This window comes from Pseudorasbora parva, chromosome 10 (genome assembly GCF_024679245.1).
Source record: "Pseudorasbora parva isolate DD20220531a chromosome 10, ASM2467924v1, whole genome shotgun sequence".
Lineage (NCBI taxonomy): Eukaryota > Metazoa > Chordata > Actinopteri > Cypriniformes > Gobionidae > Pseudorasbora > Pseudorasbora parva.
In genome coordinates, this window is record NC_090181.1 from 5,356,652 (window position 1) to 5,383,407 (window position 26,756).

Here is a 26,756-nt window from a genome sequence, read left to right on the forward strand (position 1 = left end):
TATTTGTCTGATATATTTTTCCAGTTTAATTTAGTGGATGTTAATGCATAATGTAATTCAAACATAATGAAAGGGTAGTGATTGCCCACAGTGTCGTTTAAAAATGTTTTCAAAGCATTTTCCCAAAATGTCAAAAATAAGATGTCACCAAAAATCATTCCAGAAAAAGTTGTGGCCAGATTAAGACTCAACAGCTCCCCATAGTGGATGAAAACGTCCCCAGCATAACATAAGGGTTAACCCCAAACCCTCTGACTTCAGGTCGATGACTAACTCCAATGGTAACTCCAGGTCTCGTCGTTTGCATTTTGCCTTAAAGGGATAGTTTCATAATTTACTCAAGCCTAGTGTTGTTCTAAACCTGTATGCAGTTTTGTCTTCATGTAGTTCGAAGAACACTGGGGTCCAAACAACACTAGACGGCATTGACCATATAGACCAAAATATACAGGCTGACCACTGATGTCATTTTTCAAAACATCTTTTTTTTTATTTTTTTTAAAGGTGAAACATTCCTTTAAATCATGAATAACCTGACCACAATTAGTTTTTGCTCAGGTGTGCAAATACTTTTCATAGCAAAATAGGCGTCATTGTGACACTTATGAATGCTACACATTGTCAAAATAAATCTAGAACAAAATAGTGTTCTTGCTTGATTAAATCACATTTCATGCTGGTCATAGACACAGGAATAGTTGAAATAATAATTAGTGGATTAGCTAGAGGCATCAGAAGGCACATTTTGTTAGAGAAAAACTGATGTCACTAGACTAGAGAAGAATTACGCTACATTCAAACAGGTCAGATTTGTGCGTTCTTTAGGAGTCGGTCAGCGTTGGAAATCGCCTCTCTGCCCACCCGTCTTGCTCAGCAACTTAATGTCAGTAATAACGATATCATGGCTGACTGACTTGCACATGTCGTAGAGGGTTAGTGATGCCACCGTGACGGCGGTCAGGGCCTCCATCTCCACTCCCGTGCGGCCCGCGGTTTGGCAGGTTGCCTTTACGATGACGGCATGTCCCTCTTCTAGCAGCTCGATGGTAACGGAAACGTGGTCAAGAGGAAGCGGGTGACAGAGGGGAATGAGGGATGAGGTCTGCTTGGCACCCATGATGCCCGCTAGCTGTGCTACCGCTAGGGCATCGCCCTTGGAGAGCTGGTTGGCGCGGACCAGATGAAAAGCTTTTGGGCCCAGGATGACTTTGCCACAGGCCGTGGCTGTGCGACAAGTTACCGCCTTGCTTCCCACATTGACCATAGAGGCTTTACCCTGAGCATCGGTGTGGGTCAGCCGATCAGAGGTCCCATCAGAGCTGGACGATTGTGCGTCTGTACGTAGCGTTTTCAAATCGTATCCACATTCAGGGGGTTTTCTGTGGGAGTGGCGTGCAATCTGCAGAGTTAAATCTCTAAATTTAGATGTCGAGAGTAGTGCACTAAGAAATGGGACAGTAGTCAATGTTTTGGATTGTAGCTTTGGTGAGTGAGACAGCCAGGGCAAAATGTGTGTAGGAGGGGTTCTTGAGGCACCAACATTTACCTGAGGACAAGATTCGGTCATCCTGTCACTGCAAAGTGCCACTGAAGCTGCACGGATGCGTCCTAGATTGTTAATGCTCGTCATGGGATAATCCTTTCTATAAAAATTAGTCAAAGCTTGTTCATCATTAACCAAAGTGCTTGTGTTGTTGTGATGGACATCACTACAGAAGTGTTGCCTGCGATTTGTTAATGACTGGGTTGAAGCAGAGGCTGCTGAGTCCTGGATGAGAGGAAGAGGCACCGGAAGCAGCCAGCTGCAATCTCGACCTGTAGACAAGGACACACAGATTCAACTATACTGTACTTCTACACATCAATCCTCCACTGCTGGGAAATGCATATGTTTACTAGAGTGAACAGAGGTGGGTAATAAACATTACATATACTATATTGCCAAAAGTTTTGGGACGGCTACCTTAACATATACATGAACTTTAGTGACATCCTATTGTTAATCCGTAGGGTTTAATATGGAGTCGGCCCACCCTTTGCAGCTCTAACAGCTTCAACTCTTCAGGAAAGGTTTAGGAGTGTGTTTATGGGAATTTTGGACCATTCTTCTATTCTTACATTTGTGAAGTCAGGCACGGATGTTTGACGAGAAGGCCTGGCTCTCAGTCTCCGCTCTAATTCATCCCAAAGGTGTTCTATCGGGTTGAGCTCAGGACTCTGTGCAGGCCAGTCAAGTTCCTCCACACCAAACTCACTCATCCATGTCTTTATGGACCGATGCTTTGTGCACTGGAGCGCAGTCATGTTGGAACAGGAAGGGGCCATCCCCAAACTGTTCCCATAATGTTGGGAGGAATGAAATTGTCCAAAATGTCTTGGTATGCTGAAGCATCAAGAGTTCCATTCGCTGGAACTAAGGGGCCAAGCCCAACTCCTGAAAAACAACCCCCACACCATAATCCCCCCTCCACTAAACTTTACATTTGACACTCCATTCCACCCCACTACATTTGCCAGTCAAGTCCCGTTCTCCTGGCAACCACAAAACTCAGACTTGTCCATCAGATCACCAGACAGAGAAGCGTGATTGGTCACTCCTGAGAACACGTCTCACTGCTCTAGAGTCCAGTGGCGGCTGCTTTACTCCACTGCATCCCATGCTTTGCATTGCACTTGGTGATGTAAGGCTTGGATAAGCTGCTCGGCCATGGAAACCCATTCCTGTTAAACCCATTGAGCTATTCGAAGGCCACACCAAGTTTGGAGGTCTGTAGATATTGACTTTTTTTGTGAGTTGAGCGTGGAATATTTAGTAGTGAGAATTTCACGAATGGACTTATTGCATAGGTGGTAACCTATCAAGGTACCACGATTGAGTTCACTGAGAGCGACCATTTCTTTCACAAATGTCTGTAAAAGTGTCTTGATGCCTAGTGCTTAATTTATTCACTTATGGCCATGGAAGTGATTGAACACCTGAATTTAATGATTAGGAGGGTGTCCCAAAACTTTTGGCAATATAATGCATGTTGGATATTGATAGGGGTCTGTGAAATGAATAATTTACAATAATAATTGTAATGTTTTAACAACATGGAAGCTAGCATCAAGTATTTCACTAGCTTTGCAAAAAAACATGATTGCAGATAGTGATTAATCTTTTATGAATTGTTAAAATATTGGCTGTGTGATTCAGGGGACCGTAGTGTTAGCTTAGCTTAAAGGAGCATGCTGACTTTTTGGGACTTTAGCCTATCTAACTCTGGGGTATACGATGAGAATGGTGTGTATGGACTTATTCATCTCTGTGCGTGCCATAATTCTGTCTGACGCACCCACCGCTTGCCTAGCTTAGCACAAAGACTGGAGGTAAATGGCTCCATATATAGCCTACTGCTCAAAAAGTCACACAATAACGTTTTCCAACATTTGTTGTGATGTTTTTAGTTACATCGTGTACTCAGTATGAAACGTTTAAATTTTCTAGACCGATATGACTAGGACCTACACACTCATTCCTGTGTAATGATCAAGGAACATGGAACAACATACCATGGTGCAGCGGCGCATGACATTACGCAGCGCCTGAAAATAGTCCCCAGTATGCTCTGTGTGCAAGCAGGTTGTCACATTGGTTATGTTGACGGGGCCTATTTTCCTTCAGGTGCTGCGTGATATCATTGATCATTACGCAAAATTCCTTGATCATTTCGCAGGAATGAGAGTATAGGTCCTAGTCATATCATATCGGTCTAGAAAATCACAGCTTTTCATTTTCAGTCCAGTCTAAGTACATGATTTAACTATACTAGGGGTGTAACGGTACACAAAACTGACGGTTCGGTACGTACCTCGGTTTTGAAGTCATGGTTCGGTACAGCAGTTTTACAGAATTGCTTTTTAAACAGTGGTTTACAAAAAAAAAGTGTCTGTCCATTTAAAAAACTTAGTTTTTTTAAATAATTAAATACATTTAAGATAATGCTTTAAACTATATAAGTAGCCCTTACTTGCACATTACTATAATATTAAAGGTTAAGAACAGAGCCCAGACCATTAGCCTAAACTCAGTTGCTATTTATTTTTAGCTTAACACTCATAAGCTTCACATTAAGCAGTTTTTGCATTAACTTCTAAATTGAATTAATTATTTATTGTTGTTGAAATATAATCATTTAAACACAGTACACGGCTGTCATTTTCATGACCGATTTATTTAAACACATTAAATGATTAAGACATCACTAAAAGGTTTAGTAGACACTGTGGACATTGAATGACTTGAGGTAAAAGTTTACAAGCTATTGTCTTTTTGCGGTTGAAACACTGAGCGATTACACGACATATAATACGTTTCAGTAAGTTGTAATGTAATCTCAACATACCTTAAGAGATATTAGTTCAGGTTTATTCACACGCCGCCATTTCAACTGATGCGTCTATACTGTGATCGGTCACATTAATATATTTGTGTGGGAACTCAGATTGAAGCATTTTCCGCAGCTGACTGTTAAAGATTGCATTCAAAACCGTTTGGTACACGTGCACCGAACCGAAAGCCTTGTACTGAACCAATTACATGTTCAGTACATGTACCGTTACACTCTTAAACTATACACATCCAGGGCCGTTTCTAGCCTTTCTGGCACCCTAGGCAAGATTCATATGTCCCCCCCCCAAACATCAGAACAAGCTGTAACGCGCGCGCTGTGTGTGTGTGTGATGTGCAGCGCTTGTGCTTTCAGAGCTCGGAGCTGCGTGCTTTCATTGATTTGTGTAATTTAAATATCACACTTAAATCATATTTATAGCTACTAACTTAAAACAAGCCGTGTTACAATGATGAATGATTAGCTCAAAAGATCAGCATGTGTGATGTACTTTAACTGAATTAAACATATCTCGCGTTTGATCACGTTCTAGCGGTTATTCCTCCGTGTGATGTATAGGTTGTCGACCCTGGTTTATGTAAATGTAATTTTGCCAAAATAAGTTTTTTTGTTTTGTTTAGCAACCTACTTCAGTGTAGCTAATATGTGACGATAGCATCGCGCTTAACACGGAGGATTTGAAGTTGTGACCACCTGGTGCGGATGGATGGTTTGCTTCTAACAGCTGATTCGGTGACGATAGAGCTGATCCGCACAGCTCTTGCTCCAAGTTAACCTGTCCAATATGTTTTGCTCCAGTAAAGGAGTAAATAAGACAGTAAATGCTTATGTCATGCCTGAGCTGAAGCTGAAACATGAAAGTTAAGTTGCACAACAGAAATACAATGTTTAGTTATTTATATTATTTATAGAATATTTATATTATTTATATTGGCATTATTGTTATTTATATTACTACTATTTAGATTTATTGGTTGTAGCTTTAGTTTTAGATTGAACTATGTTTACCTTTTTAAAGTAATTTGAAATAGATTTTTATTTAATATAATATGGCAATTGTATGCATTAAAATTGTTTAGTTTCACAGTTATTAATGTATGCAATTTGAGCAATAAAACTAAATTTTTCTAAAAAGAAAACAAATTAGATGTTAATTTTAAGATACCCGTCTTATTGTCTCTTATTGCTCTTTAATAAAGAAAAAGTAATTATTATCCGATTAATCGATCGACTAAGTGGTAGATTAATCGATTACAAAAAGAATCGATAGCTGCAGCCCTATGTACATGCATTAATCCAATAATGTAGCTTTGGTTTATTATCACTGAGATCACAGATGTTGGGGGGGGGTTCGGGGGCATGCTCCCCCGAGAAAATTTTGATTTCTATGATCTACATATGTGTATTTTAAGATGTTCTGAAGGCCAAAAAATTAGATAACAATAGCTTGAAAACCATGTCACTCGGCGTCGCTGTGGATTGAAGAACACAGTGGCACAAAGACTAAAAGACGGGACGAAGCCGTAGCTGAAGCCTCGCGCCAGTTTCATATAACTTACGTTTTAAAGGTTAATCACATATTTTTTTAGGGGGGGCTGAGGCATAAGTTCATAAAAATGGGCCTAGTGACACCCATGGTTATGACAGTATTAGCCTACTTGATCAATTTACACTAAACAGCTATTTCTGATGTAAAGATTTTTTTATTCAAATGAACTATGCTATAATGTTCTGCACCTGAAATGAGCATGGCGTGTGGTCCGTCCAGTACTAATATTCAGTGTAATGTTTTGCTCGACGTTATGATAGAGAGACCAGCTTAGTAGAGAACAAGTAACCAATGAGTAGGCTAACATACCTGTATATTTCGCTTTCTTTTTTATATTTCCTCTTTTTTCTTTTTACGATACTGAGCCCCTGATGGCTTTGACATTTTCATGATGATGAAACTAAAGCACGCTGTAACGAGTAGAAATATAGTGTGGCCCCTTTAAGAGTTGCGCGCGCTCCCTGCAAACGAAGTCTGCCTTTTGTGTATGTGCGCACTGAGTCTTGAGCTCCCATGTGTGGGGATTATTTTCTGTTTTCTGTTGCTAACAGTCAGTTATTTTGTTTTCTCAAGAAATGCTGTGGACGGAAAGGGAGTTTGTGATGAGAGTTCAGCGGGGAATAAAGTGCGATCTGTTTGATGTTAATCGCCTCCGTGTTTGAATCCACTCCAGTTACATAAGTGAGCTATCCGCATTTTTCACTCGGACACAAGCGTTACAACGCCACGGATGACGACGTTCCCTGCCGCCCTCTACACATGATCTCATTTCATTACAACAGCGCAATATCACCATGGCGACTTCACTCCAATAATCGCAACTAATCATAATGCCTTGAAATAGCAAAAGTACGAAATATTAATAATAAAATATATATGAAATAACTAAAAAATCTTGTTGGGGCGGGGGCTCACTGGCGCCCCCCAGCTGTTGGCGCCCGCCTAGTTTGCCTATGCCTAGAAACGGCACTGTACACATCATAACATGTAAATGTGGTGTCATTTTATCACTTAAAGTAGGCAGCAGTAGGCTGATGGAGCCATTTACCTCCAGTCTTTGTGCTAAGCTAGGTTAGCGGTGGGTGCGTCAGACAGAGTTATGGCACACACAGAGATAAAAATGGTTTGTATGGGCTTATCTAACTCTGGGGGATACGGTGTATAAAGTCCCAAAAAGTCAGCATGTTCCTTTAAGTGCGAGTATTCTCAATTGAAACAAATAGCGGCCTGTACCCTGGACACAGCTGATGTATATTTTGCCATTTTGCCAACTAAAATAGTTCCTACCAGAGCTACAGCAGGGTGTAGTAATGAGAGACCAAATCCAGCTCAAAATGATTCACTGTATCGAAGTATTCGAAATGGCACACGCTGGTCAGAACAGTGGAAATGCAACCAAAATTCAGGCTAAACATGCACATTTTTTTTTTTTTTACAAGCACATTGCAAATTAAAATTATTAATAGTTAATAATGTCTAAGAGATCAGGTTAAACCCATAGACACGTTCAATGAATCTCAGCGAACTGCATGATTCACCGAGATCAGCACTTCAAAAATATAGAAAGGTCACTTATTCAAGTGTAAAGGTACTGCTGTCACACTTTTATCACATACTTCCTTCTAAAATAAAACACTTTTGTCAATTGCTTGAACGATTTTTTTCTGCTTGCCATTGTTTTGGACACCCCAACCCTATGAGTGAAAACAGAGAAGGACAGAAGGAGAGTGAGTGAGGTGAGAAGTGTATTACGTACAGCCACGTCACCCACCAATGAGGATCATCGGCCTGTTCTTCATCTGAGATATATTGAACATCCCTGAAGAAAAAAAATGTTATATTCAATTCAAAGAAAGTGCATGAAGTTGTGTGTGTGTGTGTGTGTGTGTGTGTCTAAAATCACCCCAATACCCTCATTCAGTATACTCTAAATTACTCCACTAACAGTCCACTTGAAGAAGTGAATGAAAACGAGTGAATGAATTCGAAAAGCCTTTGATTGTATATCGGCTGTACGCGTGCAATGTGGGAGAGAATAAGTGCATTCGATAAAGTCTACTACGCTTTTAGGCACCACTACAAAATGGCTGCTCCTTCAAATAATGCCCTAATTGAGAGTATAGGGGGCAATTTCGGATTTAGCCTGACTGAGCGCACCAGAAGAGCTGCCGCTTTCAGAGTTTGTGCTTCCTGTTGAGTAATCATTTGAAACTTAGCAAGCTGGCAGCTCCAGTAATAATTAAAAGCTGTATCTTGAAAACTGCCATGGAAACTAGCATGTATAAACCTCAATTAAACAATGTAATGAACTGAAAAGGAATTTATATCCATATGATGTTATGTAGCTAATCAGCAGTTTGGAAAACGGATGGATGATTGATTTAGCTGCGGTGCCATCTACTGGTCAGATGCGGGAATTCATTTGACTCAGTGCATTTTGGGTTTTATTTATCAGCTCCCTATTTCAGTTTTCAGGGCACTAATCAGGAAGTCGGCCCATTGACTTGTGTCCTGATTAGTGCACTGAAACCTGAACTAGGGAGCTGATTGAGAGACATGCATTGAGAGACATGCATTGAGAGTACATTTGTTAATGCAGTGCATTGTGGGATTCAATGAGTGCACTTATTAACGTCCACCATGGTTTTAGACCCCACTAAAATAGCTGTGCCATATTTAAGGGTATAGGGGGATTATGGATAAAGCCTCTATCTGTGTGTGCCTTTACCTGCATGCTGTTTCTTCTTCCTCCCGACTGATGCCCCTATGATGTGCAGCAGTTCCTCTTCAGGTGCTCCAGAGCGCAGAAAATCCCTCAAAGACACCTCAGAATTCCCAAACAAACAAACCTAATAGCACACACAGACACATGTATATAAAACAAAGCAACACTGAGTAGACAGGTGAGAAGCATAAGGGTGTGTAAGGAACATCAAACACACATGTACCTTAAGGTTGCCATCGGCTGTGATGCGCAGACGGTTACAGGAACCACAGAAATTGTCCGACATGGAGGTAATGAAGCCCAGCTGGCCTCGAAATCCTGGTACTCTGAACGCCTGTGAGTGCACAACAAAGAAATACACACATGAGGGCTCCTGATACTTCATGACTCAAGATTATGGAAGAAATGTTTCTGCTTTTTGGCCTATTAATAACATGGGAAAGTTACAAACCGATAGATAATAACTGCAGAGTAACGCTGCAAAAACTTGATGTAGAATGACCCTCAGCAATGAGCCAGAATAAAAATATTTTCAAATTAGCTGAAGAATGAAAATGATTCGTGGCCAATGATTTATTTAGCAGTCTGAAGCTGGGCTGACCTTGGCTGTGTCTGTTTCCTCTCCTGGCACAGGTTCCAGATTGGGCCATTTTTGCTTTATACGGTCCAGCATCTCCTGAAAGCTCACCATCATCTTGAAGTTCCATCTGTTGCCTACACATACAGCCAAAGTGTAAATAATTGCTTAAAAAAACATTTAACTGCTTTACTTTTTTTGTTTGTAGAAATGATTTCACCAAACATGGATTAAATGGCAGATTATGTTCATTAAGATGCTGTCCATTTCTTTTCTGGTGAAAGACATTGATAAATGAAGGAGAAAGTCCAAATATTGAATGGCATGGATATATATATATATAGAGAGAGAGAGAGAGAGAGAGATTTGTAGAGGAGGCTCAAAATGACAATTTTTTTTACCTGAGATTTGGTGAAAATGACTAGAAAGATGCCAGAATCATTATAATGTTTTTACACAGATATTGCTAGGTATTTTAGTAAAACCCTTTGACGTTAGCAATTTGTTTCATTATTTTCCAACGGTGACGGTTCAAAAATGGGAACAAGCAGTTCTTGTGTTTTTTTGCCCTAAACTTGCATCCCTATAACTCAATATTAAAGAGATATTGAGATATTGCAGTTAGATTTTTTTATTTATTTTTATTATTATTATTATTATTATTTTAATTACTATATCTTTACGACTGTTTTAACTATGCTTGTTTTTAATTCTTTATTCGTCCATATGGTATTCTTTTTTTTCTCATGCATTTGTTACCACTATTTTAATTAATTTCTATGTAAAGCACTTTGAATTGCCATTGGGTATGAAATGTGCTATACAAATAAACTTGCCTTGCCTTGCCTTGCCTAGATCTTTAATATTTCGCAACACTCACCGAAGAGGTCGAACTGGAAGCCATGACTAAATCGGCCACCGTAGGAGTTGAAACAAAATTGAGAGGAACAGAAACTATTATTCACTGGATGGTCATATACTTTTTCACGACTAGATGGGGGAAAATATCACAGTGTAGCTTTAAAGTTGAGAATTTTAACATGGGGCTCAATGAGATTCTGCTCCCTACTGGAGCCTGACCCTAGTGGCCAGTTGAGGAATTGCAGTTTACATTACTTCCTTATTGGCTTCAAGAGAGATCGCGGGAGGTTGCCGCTTGTTTTTTTTACACGCGAAACATGAACTCATGTTATATTGCACACTGTAAACACAATCAAAGCTTTGAAAACATGTGAAGAACGGGACCTTTAATTTCTGTGTGCAAGAGACCCAAATTTGATTTTCAACCATTGAAAATTATTATATGGGATAATTATTATTATCAATTTTGATATGGAGCTGCATTGAGATCCCCAGATCTCTGGGATCAAACCATATGGCCTTAAAAATTAGCATAGCAAAATAAAAATTCGCTAAGAACCAGAATGTAAAATCATACTGAGATATATTTAATACTTCATACTAATACTAATTAATACTTCTTAAAAACCTGAGCCGGGAAAGTTTCCGAAATTAGCTTGATTGAAACGAAATGACAACTCAAACTTTCACTACAACTACAAAACAAGAAAGAAAATGTATCTAAAATGTCAGAGTTTGTTAGATGATTTTTTTTCAGTGCTTATCTCAACCTTTCTAAACCTTACAATGAAAATACAACAGTTAAAACAAGTCTTTTTGTTGCTTAAATTGAAGTCTATGTAGTCATTCATAGTTTCACTTTGTGTCGAGTGAGATTAGATGAGTCATTGTTTGCACATCTCACAAACGCCGAATTGATCACAGTATCTAATCAGTTTGCTATTGGAGTGATTGCTGTATAATTGACCCTCAGGGCAACAACCTCAAACACTGAGGATAACAGCTCCTGCTCCAGAGAATCAATCTCTCTTCCTGGCACACAAAGACCAGCCTAATGAATGTGTCTCAAATCTCTTCATTGTCACTGTCATGCAGTAAGAGTAATTGAAACTTGTTTCTATACATTGTTAAACAAATTTAGCAGTGAAAGAATAGGACTTAAACTGTTCTTGACCAGAATGTGAACCGTTACTGTGTTCTGAGGATAAACCTGAGAAAAAAATGACCTGGAAAGAGAATAATCTCCACTACTGATACGATTAGAGAACTGGGCCAGAAACTACGACCTTGACAACAGTGCCAATTATACTACAACCTGTAACAAGTGTACAATGTAGATTTCTTTCTTTGACTTTCGCTTACCATCAAAAGGCATGTACTCAATGAATCTCACGTCCAATGGTTTCCTCTCCGTCAGTGACACAAAGTCAATCAACTCGTCTTCATTCAGACCTCTCATGACCACACAGTTCACCTGTGAACAGTTATATAGTTACCGGTATATATCAGTCATATGGAAGTCAATGGGGTCTAATAACGTTTTGTTAAAATATCTTCAGTGTTCAGCAGAAGAAAGAAACTCATACAGGTTTGGAACAACTTCAAGGTGACTAAATGACAGATTTTTTATTTTTGGGTGAACTTTCCCTTTAAGAAATTGAATATTAACCGAAGTGTAACTCGAAATTTGGTTAATAAACACTGCCAGGTGAGTTTATTGGTGCTTCAGAATTTGGTTATTTTTGACAGTAACAGTTTCTGAAGCTATAACCTTCTTAAACACCGAACATGTCATACAATTAAAAGGGATTACAAAATCATATGTTTTACGAAAGCAACATTACCTTGACTGGATCGTAGCCCATTTCAATAGCCTTTTCAATTCCTTCCATCACTTTATGAAACCCTACAAGTGGTAACAATATTGAGCATCAATTAGAAAGTATTGTAGGCATATTCAAGGCAATACCATTTACAAATATATGACAGGTAAATTCCTTACCCGTATATCAACATGATATCAATACATTTTCAAGTAAGAACATGCAGTTCAATCGTCTCTGGAATGGTTTCTTGCATCAGTTAGTTGTCACAATACTGTTACTATACAGCTTAAATACTTGGTTTATTAATAAATAGTTAAAAATCAAATACCCCTCAAAGCCTGACAAAAAGTTTCACTGAACTGCTTCTGATTAGAACGTGTTAATTTAGCCGAGATAAACATTTTGACCCAATAATGGAAGACTTAAATTGGGTTAAAACCCTACAGATGGAGTTACACTGTACCCTTTTGTTCTTCTGCATTGTGTTTGTGTTTCTAAAACGAGAACATGGAGCTCTTACACTGACTACACATCTTCATAATCCTGTTGTTAAAGGATTAGTTCACTTTTAAAAATGAAAACCACCCCATGATTTACTTATCCTCAAGCCATCCTAGGTGTTTATGACTTTCTTCTTTCTGATGAACAGTTATATTAAAAAATATCCTGATGGGTCCATTGAGTTTGAAGCTCAAAAAGCACATCCATCCATAATAAACATACTCCACGCGGCTCTGTATAGAGGCCTCCTGAAGCGTATTGATGGGTTTTTGTAAGAAAAATATCCATATTTAAAACTTTAACAAAGTAAAATATCTAGCTTCCACCAGAACGCCTTCCATATTTAAATCACGCAGGAAGTGTAACGCCTCTTGCAGATCAAAACGCTATGTGATGTGCTCCAGTTACGCCTTTTAAGTTGAATATGGAAGGCAGTCTGACGGAAGCTAGATATTTTACTTTATAACATGTTAAATATGGATATTTTTCTTACACAAACCCATCGATTCCCTTCAGCAGGCCTTTATTCACGCCCAGAGCCGTGTGAAGAACGTTTATTATAGATGGATGCACTTTTATGCGCTTCAAACTCAATGGACCCTGTCACTCCCATTATAAAGCTTGGAAGCATCAGGATTTTTAAAATATAACAATGTGTTCGTCTAAAAGAAGAATGTCATTTACACCTAGGATGACTTAAGGAGTAAATCATAATTTTCATTTTAAAGTGAACTACATTTGAGATCAACAATGGAGCTAAACTGCTCTCTATGATCTGCTTCTACCTTTGTTCTGCAAGACATACACCTCCAATGGTCTGCCTTCCTTCATCCAGGACACCTCATGCTGTCTATCTGCACCTATCTACATCTGTCCTGGAGGAATACAAACTCTGTGTTCTTTGCGCTCTGAGCTTTGTGTTTGTATGTATCTGTTCACTTGTTATATATTTCTTTAATCAGTGACTGATCAACAGCTACTTGCACCTTTTCGTCTGGCGATAAACTCAAATTTGGCAGGGACCAGGGTGTCTAGGCTGATGTTGAGTAGATCCAGTCCAGCTTTCTTCAATCCGGGCAACAGCCGGCTCAAATTCATGCCATTTGTGGTGACTGCAATGGTCTTCAGGCCCTCCAACTTCCTCAACTCCGCTTTCAGAAAGAAAAAAAGAGAGAAACTGTTTAATTAGCGTTTCTGGCAGCAGCATTGCTTTGTCATGCTTGTTTTTCAGCATATTAGCCGATAAGCAAAAAACATGTACATGCAGTACATCAAATTTGTTTAATTGTTTTTGTCTTTAAAATGGGAAGATGAAGAAACCGTTCATTTATCACATATTCGACCTCTCTCATGAACATAAATCAAATAATGTCGGTTTTCATATTTTTTTCTTTGTATTCACACGTTCTCAATTGGAAACCAAATAAACATCTTGAGTATTCGATCTCTACATGGTCAGGAACTAAACATCCCATTGGTTAACCAAACATCAAACTGTGTCGTCATCAGTTGAAAAAAGGGGATGTAGTTGTAATAATCACTTTAAAAGGGTCAAAAACACATTTCTTTTACATTAAACATTTGAGATGTTTAACAGATATTTACAGGTTGCACGTCAATGATAACAACAATTGCACTCATTATGTTTATTATTAAGGAAAAGGTGGTTATTTCGTTCTTCCAGTTTAAAAAGCAAAGCGGAACTAACGTTACAATAACTGAGGTATGCGTGTTAATTCGGAGTGGAGATTGGCTGCCGTGGCTGGATAGTTTGTCTTTAATCAGTGTGTTGTAGGTCTGTTTTATTGGTTGCTTTCTCCCTTTCTTCCCACCCTCTACACTCCCAAATTTCCACAGATTTACATGCACATTGTTTTGCCTTTTTTAAAGGTGCACTATGCAACTTTCCGTCCGCTGGAGGACACCTATTCAAAACAAATGCGTAGTTTGATGACACAAAGTTTGAGCACAGCATCTTGGATGGTGGTTTTGGGTTTGAGCTGGTGGAAAATAGGACTTGGGCAGAAATCACGTTCATTGATGCAGTTATTAACGTTACTGTAGTGTCAAGCAGAGCAGGACCGAGTGTTGTGGAGCTGAGCACGGCTGCTGGAGCGATTGTTATACAAACACACGGCTCGCGAGCACCGGGACTTTTATTATGACGGGACGGGAACAGTCACCAGGCAGCCAGGGGCGGAGTGGGGGGGTGGCTAATTGGGCTTAAAGGGGGGGTGAAATGCTGTTTCATGCATACTGAGCTTTTTACACTGTTAAAGACTTGGATTCCCATCCTAAACATAGACAAAGTTTCAAAAACTAATGTTGGACGTTTGATGGAGTATTTCTGTGTTAAAAATACTCCTTCCGGTTTCTCACAAGTTTCGGCGAGTTTTTTTCGAGTATGGGTCTACTTGACGTTAAATAGATCGGAAGGTCCTTGTATGGGCTGTACGGGCTCTTCTCCCGGTAGGGTGCGCGCGCGCGTGAATAGAGCGAGAGAGAGGAAATGCACGCCGTAAACACTCTCTCAGGTGCAGATCCAGTCGTCCGCGCTCCACTTTATTCCTATGGGTGACGTCGAGCGACTTCAACGCTTCAGCACAGCATTCTGGGAAGGCAGCGCTGCATTTGAACCGATTTGAACGCAGAAATGACGGGAAGCTTTACAACATCGTTTCAGTCGCGTCTCAAAGTGGATTTACACGCCACTGCTGTCAGGACTTTACCAAATCATGCCAAAGAAGTGTGTTTTTGACGGAGCAGTCCCAGCGATAAAGGTTCGGTCCTGCTTTGGAAGCAGCCGGTGAGTAAATCAACTTCAAATGTCTCTGCTTTTGGCTACGGACGCATGAGTAAACATCAGTAAACAACACGATCGCGCGCTTCGTCATTCAAATGCGCTAACGGTTACTCCATTGTTGTTCTGTATATCGTTACAGTATTCTGACGTGCAAAACCGCTTTGCTTGCTACTTCTAAGGTCTAGTCGCATACAATAGTCCATAAACCGAATCATGTCCTCATACACTGCGAGTAAAGACACAGAAATGTGGAGAGGCCATTAAATACAGTAACTTACATACCACAGAGACGGACGTCCTGATGTTGCCGTTTCTCCTGTTCAATTTATTTCTCCCTCAGATTTGATTGTGGATCATTATCTGTATTAGCTGAGATAGATGGGTTTCTCCACGCTTGAGGACGTCACCGCTTTGCGCGCTTGTCATTCTTTAGCTCTTCCCACACGATACGCCTCCAGGTGCTCGGTTTTTTCCGGAAAGACTCGGTACAGCCTATATTTCTTTTATAAATATGATAAAACTAAAGACTTTTCGGAGATATGAAGGATGCAATACTACTCTATAGGTACTCAAGATTGACATGAGATTGACTGAAACTGAGTGTCCCCCCCCCCCCCCCCCTTAAGCCCCGAATCTTTTAGTAAAAAAAAAAAAAAAAAAAAAAAAAACTTTATTTTTGTTTCATTTGATTTTCCTCTCAGTCTTTTAGACTGGAGCGGCAAAAAATGAAACAAAGCTCTATTACCGTGTGTGTGGCGGTCGGCAATGCATCGCACATCACTCAGCTTGTTTGCCAATGCCAAACTGCCAATAAAAACTAACGAAGAAGAATATACATCTTCTTCGTCATTGTCATCAGGGATTGGCGGGCTTTTGTATTTCACCGGCGTCGTAGATAACTATAGTTAACATGGACACTACACATTTTTTAAAAGGAACACTAAACCTCACCGGCCAGAGAGAGATTCTGCGTCAGACGAAAGTGTTACAGGTTTGTGAATCCGCTGTTGTAACACTTGAGTTACATGACTGTAATAAAAAAAGCCAGCAATAGCTAGAGTTAACGTTAGGTGTTACCTACTTAACGTTATTAAGGCGAGGCACGACAGGTGAAAACATGAGATTGAGATTTTGGGCCAGTTTACTCCCTTAACATGTAAGCTTTCATGTCAAAAAAAAAAGAGGCAACATTACACATTTAACGTGGTTATTTCATTATATTTGTCACCGTGCGCCTTTAGATTTCTACCTGAAATCATCCAAAGTTATTCTAACACGAGCTCCCGTGCCGTCTCCATTCACAGAAGCATGTCATGCCTGGTATCATTATAAAGCTCTCAGTCTCACACACAGCGCTGTCTAATCCAAATATGGGCATTTCCTTTGCAGAACTAACCAACCGTGAAAGTTTGCAGCCGAAAACCACATCTGATTGGTCATGGATTCTGATGTAGCTAATTTGTCAGCTAAGCACAAAGTAAACCAAACTGAACTCTAAAGATTAATAATGATGTTTACACCAAATTCCAATTTCACCTATGCAGGCTAACTTAAAAATAGTCAGATAATGGTTGCCTTTTTTATTTGCCAGGGGTGAAAATTAGTCATCCTTAACATTTTTGGTGTTTTGGATTCACTACAGCTGGAGAACAGTTAAATACCAAACAGGTTGTAGTCTCATATGGGATAATTTTTTTTTTTTTTTTTACTGAGTAACTTGTCATTTTCCCAGATAGTATATCGATTTTTAGGCATTCTATTATCTCAAACAGCCTGAAAAATAGTGCATTTAGCTGATGTAAATGGAAAAAAATCTCCCCGGGGGAGTATGCCCCCGGACCCCCCCTAGGTTTGGGCTAAGCCCCGAATGTTTCATCGTCTGGCTCCGCCCCTGCAGGCAGCCGCACTATTTCCGCTTTTCCGGTTATGGTTATGAGGTAATGCAGCTCTGTTTATCATATTAGATACATTTAAGCACGTTGAAAATGATGTTATGATGTACTCTGTGCGTTTACTTGTTCACTGCGTTTACTCTGCTAAGAGTAAAGTGCTCCTGCCAAATAAAACCCGAAACCGAGGGTAGCGCAGATATGACGCAATTGACAGGCGACTTCCTCAAACGCTTTGCTGACATGTCCCGGTCCTTAGTTAAAATAGCAATTTTATCACAATTTACAAAAAGTTGGAAACATTTGGGATATTGTATACTCAACTGATCAAAATATATAACAACAGCCTAGTGGTTTTTGGATATTTTACTGAAAAAAAAAAAAACATAGTGCACCTTTAACTCTGAGATGTGAAAGTAGGGATGGGCATTTTCCCAAAATATTGTATTCGAATATTTGGGCTCATTAAAATCGAATATTCGAATATTTGTTTATTTAAATTAGGTATTTTGAGAAAATGAGAGAGATGTTTCTTTCTTTTTTTCTCTAAACATGTCGTCACCATTTCTGAACAAGCTTATGATTAGGCAATGTACACAACACGCTTACATTATATCTTAAGGTTTTTAAAACATTAAACAGTGTGTAAAAAAATGCCTAAAGAACAGAAGCATTATAAGCTCAAGGAGCACGAGCGGAAAGAAACACTTATAAAGCAGAGCGCGTCAGTTAGCGTGCAGAACGTACACACACACACACACACACACACACACACACACACGTCAATAGGCTATATAGCTTACCGACCTGTGTGTGTGTTTGATATGGCTGATGTGTTTACTTTGTATTGTTTCACATTTTCACGTAGAGAGAAAATATAATATTATTGGATTATGATATTATTCTCGGTTGAGAAAATGCGCCACTGACAGGCGTTGCGGAGACAAAGATAACGGTTAAGTGAAGTTTGAGTGAAGAACTTTGTGTTTTCTGTTCATAAACCCTCAACGAACTTTAAAGGAAGCATTTGTCTCGAGATCATTTTGCTATCATAAGTTATCTCGCTCTCACTCGGGGTAGCTACAGATGAGCTTACCTGCACTCCTGAGCAGTGATCGCTCATTCCACTGGTGTTTGGATTTCATGTGACTCTCGTTTGTGGTGGTGATATTATTATAACTCAGTTTCAGTAATTGATTTCATCAAAAGTAACTCCATTTTGTAACAGCATTTTCAATTTTCATCAAAGTAATTCCAAACATCGCAAGGCAGACGACGACATTGTGATCAAATGCACTTAACTTATTAACCTGCTCCACAACGCCACCCAGTGGATTGAGTTATAACTGCGAGATTTAGAGGGATTTCTCATGGATTCACTGCATTTACAGCCAGCGAATTAACAAAATAAAATTCGAATAGTATTTTTAGTTTTCTAATGTTAATTACAGATCGAATATTCGTGCACACCCCTATGTAAAAGACCAGGCTAAAACAGGGGAGTTTCATGACACTTAAAGAATCAGCACAACTGTAGCAGCGGATGACTATTATTCTGTTGAGCAAAACTGAGGAACAACTGATGACGGCACTGTTTAATGTTCGCTTGACCAATCAGTGGAAAGGAGCATTTCATTCCCATCCTTGTAGAGGTTGAATATTCAAGCTGTTTATCCATTTTGGTTTTACTGTTTTTCTATTTGACAACTTAAAACAAAGAGATGAAAACAAAAATAAATATATTACACAAAAAAAAACAAGATTTTTTTTTTATGTTCATGAAAAGGGAAAAAGACAAAAATGAAACAACAATTATTCAAAAGGTACATCATTATCAGTGCTAGTCTCACCGTAATATTGATTTAAAATTATGCACACTGAAAGGCGCTGAAAAAATTCACTGTTTAGTTCTACATTTAGTTATTAATTAAAATACCCATTGTAGATTAAAAGTATGAACTGATTGTCATTTCGTAATTTCAGACATTCCGACATGCAACATAAGATGCAGATTTCGAGATGTCTATATCACTACTGTGTTCAAAGCCTTTACAAAACGAACAAAAGGAGTAAAAATGACCTATTATATGCAGAACGTCTGGGCGAATGAGAGGTTCTCCTCCAGTCAGCCGTATCTTGTTCACCCCCTCTCGTACGAAGAGTCTGGCTAACGTCAGTAACTCCTCTGTTGTAAGCAGCTGAGAGCGAGGGCTGAGTTTGACCCCTTCTTGTGGCATACAGTACTGACCTGAGAAATAAAGAAACGTATCATTATTGATTCTGAATTCTTGTCTTGAAGGGACCGTATGTACATTTACAAGATACCCTTTACGTTTATGCCCCCAAAGCTGCCGTTTTAGCTGAGGGGGGGGCTCTGGGCATTAACTGTAATAACTCCGTGTTGTAAGCACCAATCCGGTTCGGGTATTTTTCTATAGACTGTACTCACAAAGATATAACGATCAAGATAAACGTAAAAATTCGCCGGAGTTGTCCTTTAAGACTATTTGGTCTATGAACACATTAATCTGGTTATGACGTTGTATTTTAATTTCAGAATTATTGTGTGCGCTTGCACAAGCATATTTCTAAACAAAATGCAGAAGGAAGAAGTGGGAAGGGAAAATGTGTGTGAGAGTGTAGGAACGAGGCTTAATATATTTTACAGAAGTCATTTGAGACAAATCTAACAGAGATGTAACTTCAACTTCAACTTCATTTATTTATAGAGCACTTTCAACACCACAAGTGGAACCAAAGTGCTGTACATGAGGTATACAAGAAAATTTAAAAATAATATGTGCAAAAACAATACTAACATATGACATACACAACTTACAAAGCATTATCAAAAGCTAAGGAAAACAAATACGTTTTTAGCGCACTCTGAAAAACCCCCAATGATGGACAAGTCTTTACAGACAGCGGAAGGTTGTTCCAAAGCCTAGGAGCTGCAACAGAGAAGGCCCGGTCACCTTTACATTTTAAACGTGTTCGTGGAACCACAAGAAGCAACTGATCATTTGAGCGCAGAGACCTGCTGGAGTGACAGCGGCTGATTAAATCAGTAACATACTCAGGGGCTAGACCATGCAGAGACTTAAAAACATACAACAGCGCTTTATATTGAATTCTATATCGTATGGGTAACCAATGCAGTTTAATTAAAACTGGAGTAATATGTTCTCTCTTTTTAGTGCCCGTTAAAAGTCTGGCAGCTGAGTTCTGAACAAGCTGCAAACGGGAGAGGGAAGCCTGACTCACACCCAGATACAACACATTACAATAATCCAAACGCGATGACACAAAAGCATGAACAACCTTCTCCATATCATTAAAAGTCAGGATAGATTTCAATTTTGATATTAATCTAAGATGGAAGAAGCTATTCTTAACGACAGCGTTGATTTGCTGCTCAAATTTCAGCTCAGAGTCAAAAATAACACCAAGGTTCCTTACACTAGACAGTTTTTTCCCAGGAAGCAACCCTAGGCAGTCATCATCCACACACCCCTTATTTCCAAATAAAATAACCTCGGTCTTATCCTCATTTAATTGGAGAAAATTTTTCGCAAGCCAGCACTTAACTTCTGCCAAACATGCATGAAGAGACTGAATGGCACATTTATGCCCTTGTTTCAATGGTAAGTAAATTTGAGAATCATCGGCATAAAGATGATACTGAATCCCAAATTTCTCAAAGATAGAGCCCAGAGGGAGCATATAAAGGGAAAATAAGATCGGTCCCAGTATTGAGCCCTGTGGAACCCCACACACAAGGGGGGCAACGGAAGAAGAAAAATCACCTAAGCAGACTGAAAAGGTCCTCTCTGTCAAATAAGAAGAGAACCATTTCAGGGCTAAGCCCTGAATACCAATCTGATCCCTAAGACGATCAATGAGAATGTTATGATCAACTGTATCAAATGCAGCTGCAAGATCTAACATCAGCAAGACAACACGATTCCCAGAATCAACAGCTCGAAGGATATCATTAGACACTCTCAAAAGAGCAGATTCTGTACTATGACCAACTCTAAAACCTGACTGGAATCTATCGGAAATATTATTCCTAATTAAAAAGTCATTAAGCTGTATATTCACAATTTTTTCGAGTATCTTAGAAATAAATGGCAATTTTGAGATCGGACGAAAACTACTCATGTCAAATGGGTCTAAGGCGGGTTTTTTTAAAAGGGGTTGAATAACCGCGTGCTTGAAACTAACTGGAACAACACCAGATGACAGACTAATATTCATAATAGACAGAATACTTGGGCCAATTGAATCAAGTACCTGCTTAAACAGAGAAGACGGGAGCACATCACCAGGCGACCTAGTGGGCTTCATATGAGCAATTATATCCTTAAGCTCCTGCATAGAAACGGGCATGAAACTGGACAATTGTTTCTGAGGGGCAACAGAAACAAAGCAATCATTGCCAACAGGTGAAATTTGAGATCTAATTCCATTAACCTTACCAATAAAATGTTTTAAAAACTCTTCACACATGACAGCAGAAGGAATAAGTGCAGGAGTCACAGTAGGATGAAGAACAGCATTTACAGTAGAAAAAAGTACTCTAGAATTATTACAGTTTCTGGAGATGATGAGAGAGAAATAATTTGATCTAGCCAATTTAACAGATCTTTGATACTCGTTCAAACTGTTTTTTAAAATCTCATAAGAGACTTGTAATTTATCTTTAACCCATTTGCGTTCAGCCTTCCTACACTCCTGTCTAAGAGCACGGGTAGTACTGTTCAACCAGGGCTGCGATTTGTCTTTTCTCCCCCTGACTTTGACAGGAGCCACAGCATCTAAAATCTCCAAGCAAGAAGAGTTAAACTGATCGACCAACTCTTCTAAACCCATACAGGGAGAGTATGACTCTATCAATGAAAATAAAGGAGAACCATAAAAAACAGCTGAAAAACTATTAGCTGTGCATGGATTGAGTATGCGGGCCGAAACTGAGGCTGAAACAGTATTAGCCAGTGGAACACAAGGAAAGTTAGTATTTAAAATAACAGACTTATGGTCAGAAAAAACAGTATCAACAATCTTCACGCTATCAATAGCGAATCCCAACGACAATACAAGGTCAAGCGTATGACCGCGTTCATGAGTTGGACCCGTAACACATTGTAAAAAATCAAACGACTCTAATAAATTAAAAAATTCTTTAACCAGGGGCTTCGAAGGGCAGCACACATGTATATTAAAATCCCCCAAAATTAAAATATTGTCAAAAGAAGATACTACACCAGACAAAAATTCTGAAAACTCCTGTATAAAATCTCCATGAGAATTAGGGGGTCTATAAATCAAAACACATAGCACAGATTTAAAAGAATTCAGCGTAATTAACTGAGATTCAAAAGTGCTAAAAGACGCTGAAGGTGAAAGTCTACACTTAAACTTGTCATTAAAAACAACTGCAAGACCCCCGCCACGGCCAACAGACCTAGGGGTACTAAAAAAACTGCAGCCAGGAGGAGAAAGTTCAGAAAGAGATGTCATTTCACCCGCATTAAGCCACGTCTCAGTAACAAATAAAAAATCTATTTCGTGAGAAAGAAAAAATTCGTTCAAGATAAATGTCTTATTTGCCAGAGATCTCGCATTTATCAAAGCCATTGTCACTGGAGAGAGAGTATTATTTGAAGAAGACGTTCGCAGAGAGGAATCGTTAAAAGTTACCGGACTCCCGTCACGTAAATAGCGAAGATTCCGATGGTTAACTCCTCGATCTGCAGACCGTCGCCTCACGAACGCCATCCGTGAAGACTGAGACATCAGCGCCGAAGACGGCAAGACAGGCAGAATGTATGAATGACTCAAGTTCACGACCACGGCCTCCGCCATCGAAGAAGCTGGTCCGATGACTGGAAACTTCCTGGTCCTCTTCGATCTGACAAGGGCTCCAGCACGCTTCCCACGCTTCCTTCGCCGTTTCCTCCACAGGCACAGACATCCCGGCAGGTAACACATTTTCCTCAATGCGACTGGCACAAAATGCGAGTGCAGATGCCAATCATCTCTGGGATTGCTAAGTAAGCAGTCGGACATAGCGGATCGAATATTTAGCAGCGACATGCGATCATATACCAGCGGGGAGCAAACAGAGCGCGCGATAAAACAAACAAGAAACATTATAAATAAAAGAGACAATGACAGGTTGTGGCAAGCCGGCAAACATCCTGGCGCCATCTTGCCTGTCAAAATTCCTCCTGTCCTCCTGTACCTCCTGTCAAATGAAGATGGTAACAACAAATCCTACATTTCATCCTACAGATGTAAAAAAATACAAAATTAATTCAGCATGATTTTATGTATAAAGCCAAAATTCACTTACAGGGTCAAAACAGACCCGAAAGCAAAAAGTGTAACGATTCAGTTTAAATGGTTATATCCCTTACATTTTTTGTTTAAAACAATTTGGGGGAAAAAGGGGTCCTATAATGCCCTTTTTTACCAGATAGGTCTCTGATGTCTGAGTGTGTAGGTTAAGTTTTAGCTCAAAATACCCCACAGATAATTTTTTATAGCTTGTTAAAATTGTCACTTTTTGAGGACGAGCAAAAACACAAAGTTTTTGTGTGTGTCCCTTTAAATGCAAATGAGCTGCTGCTCTCTGCCCCCTTTCAGGAAGAGGCCGGAGCTTCAAGAGCAGCTCCAGTTACCTCATGCAGACAAACACACAGAAAATGTCAGTTCTAACCGAAGTCCGACAATGATGGAGAGACTCAAGAAGAATTGACAACATGTAGAATGAGACAGGACGTTTCTGAATAATAGTTGATGAATTTATGAGTTAACTATCTTCAAGTTATCGATTGGCATATTCTGTCAAGATAATCTATAAACCGCTGGTATGGGAACTGTTGTTAGATGCACAGAGCCAGAGAATATCTGCTGCATGCATTTATTTAAAAGAAAATATCTCCCTTTGCTTTGAACTTTGAGCGTTGTAACTTTGCAGATGTTGTTTATGCTCAAACAGCAACATTACACACTAACTAAAGCTAAAAAAAAAAATGAAATCATAATCAACCACCCCTTTAACAAACATACAGTTTTATCTTCATTAAAAAAAATGTAAGTACCTCTTCTGGGTCAATTATGTATATGATGCATATTATGATGTCATGATGAAATATATGTCGGAAACTAAGCATTTTAACGTGTTTCTAAGGATGCTGATTGTTTGAAGGCAGCTGTCTGACTCTGAGATGGCGAACAGGAACATGGTTTGTGTAACATTAGCAACACACGATTAGCTGTTTGATAACACAGTCAAACAAAAGGCTATTCATATTAATTACTGGCATGTGTCCAATGTGATACAGAAAACGCATTACTGATACATCGACTTGTAGATGAGGCTCTATAATTCACTCTTTCACTGGTTGAAACATTAATGGCTGAATTAAACCAACATGTCCACCACTTGTCATTGTGTAGCGTTTACTACAGTTAAGAGTGGATCAGGTGTGATTGAGTGGAGGTGGAGACTAATTTGCATATTCATGAAGCTGATGTCTTTCTAAAAAGCATTGTGTATTTGAGAGACTTACAGCGGAGGTTACATTTCTCTGTAACGGAGATGCGAAGGTAATTATGCATCCGTCCAAAAGAGTCCGTAAGGAATGCGGAGAAAGGCAGGACGTCCTTCAGAACGCGCCTATGACCTGGAACCACAAGCTCTCGGACCTGATGGGAACAACAAACGAAGCATAATCAGATCAGCAGAACAAACGTTTTTATTCACAGTTATATTACAGTTCATGGAGAACAAACAACTAATCGGGTGAATAATTAAGTGTGGCAGCCATGAAAACTTAAGGCCAATTAAAGTAGCACAGGAACTTTCTCTTATATTTGATAGCACTTTAAGGTGATGTTCTTCCATTTAAAATGTAACTCCTCTTAATTTCTGAGCAAGCACAATATAGTCACATTTATTTGTGTCAAATTTAGTGTTTGTGTGTCCCTTTAAATGCAAATGAGCTGCTGATTCCCGCTTCTTTCCAGAAGAGGACGATTACAGCTAATACTTTGGATTCTACAGCAACAACAAAAAATTGAGAATGTCATGCAACCAAAATGTCAGAAATTGTCAGTAGTTTACAATATGTATGCGGATAAAGTTTGGTTATATTATAGACTTTATACAAAGGCCAAAAAGATTATTTGGGATCTAGTGAAAGATGATTAGTATTATTTTGCAGCACAAATTAAGTGTTTCGGATACTGAACAGCCCTGAAAACCCTACAGTACCGGTCAAATGTTTGCACACATTACTATTTTTAAAGTTTTTTAAAGTCTCTCATGCTCATCAAGGTTGCATTTATTTGATCAAAAATAAAGAAAAATTACAGTATTATAGTGAAATTTTATTACAATTTAATTAACTTACAATTAATAAATTACAATTAATTTAATATACTTAAAAATATAATTTATTCCTGTGATCAAATCTTTAGCATCATTACTCACAGGATCCTTCAGAAATCATTCTAATATGATGATTTATGATGCATAATTTTTTTTTAACGTGATACTTTTTTCAGGATTCTTTGATTGAGAAAAAGTTACATCTTTTGGTTAAAATAGAAATCTTTTGTAACACTATACACTACCGTTCAAAGGTTTGGGGTCAGTCATTTTGTTTTCTTCTTTTTATGAAATAAACACTTTATATTTATATGAAATAAATATTTTATTTAACAACAACAGTATGTTCAATTTTGAATAAAAAGCAATATATAATTTTGTAGGTAAAGGACCAGTTTGTTTTAAACACTTTGATGGCCAGAGAATACATAATGGCCTTTTTTATATATCACGTGACATCCATGACTAGTTTGGTACTTTAGTGAGGGTCTTATGATCCAACTGTTCAAAAAAAAGACCCATTAATAATTTGTCACACTTTAAAACCATTATGTTCAGAAACCAATCATGAATGAAGCATAAATAAGACCTTGTGCGTTTCAGATAGAAATAATCATTTGTAAAGTATTGCTGACAATCAAGTGCCTCATGTGTCCAGATATTTTTCGGGGCTACTTTATACACATTAAAATACTTTATATACAGCTAACACAGAAAACAAACAATATAAATATTAAAAGGCCACAAAAATACATCCACAAAACCAACTAACAGAACTAACGTTAATGTTGTTGCATGAAAACAGAATTAGCAAGTTAGTTTGAGATGTTTAGGCAAGAGATGCAGTCCCAAACCCACGTTTATCCTCCTAATTTGTGAAGTTAAATCATCATGTGCATTTTTAAGATATGTTTCATGTTACCTGTGCAGTAGTGGCAGAGTCCGACACACACACCTGCTCCTGTCGGCTCTCTTCATGAGTGACACTGCTGGAAAACCATCGACACACTCCATATCTCCCACATGTCCGTTGAACAGCCCGCGTTGCGCAGGCCTCAGCCGCGGTCTGTGCTCCTAAAATAAGCCGAGCGAGTGTGCTGCAGTTTAATGCCATCGTACAAGCAGAAATGGCAGTCTGTGTTGAAACGGGAACATTATCTCCTCGTCTTGTGGATGCGATAAACTTGACATGCAGTTCGCCTGGATCATCCACGGGGGTCGTGTCTTTGCGCA

General features: G+C 39.0%; 1 protein-coding gene across 4 annotated transcripts; it reads right to left on the reverse strand.

Moving 5' to 3' along the window:
* Positions 1-465: 465 nt before the first annotated feature.
* On the reverse strand, positions 466-26,756 carry mocs1 (molybdenum cofactor synthesis 1). Of its 4 annotated transcripts, none has more exons than XM_067454942.1 (11): positions 26,479-26,755; positions 24,703-24,838; positions 19,203-19,370; positions 13,417-13,581; positions 11,948-12,009; positions 11,466-11,577; positions 9,267-9,379; positions 8,889-8,999; positions 8,669-8,789; positions 7,712-7,759; positions 466-1,815 (listed from the first exon to the last, which is right to left on the reverse strand). In XM_067454942.1, the coding sequence occupies exons 1-11, from the start codon at positions 26,635-26,637 to the stop codon at positions 833-835; spliced, it is 2,178 nt and encodes a 725-aa protein (XP_067311043.1). In that variant the 5' UTR covers positions 26,638-26,755; the 3' UTR covers positions 466-832. The 4 variants fall into 4 exon arrangements, with proteins under 4 accessions (XP_067311043.1, XP_067311042.1, XP_067311045.1 ...); XM_067454941.1 differs by having other exon boundaries at positions 26,446-26,755; XM_067454944.1 differs by having other exon boundaries at positions 1,675-1,815; positions 7,697-7,759; positions 26,479-26,756.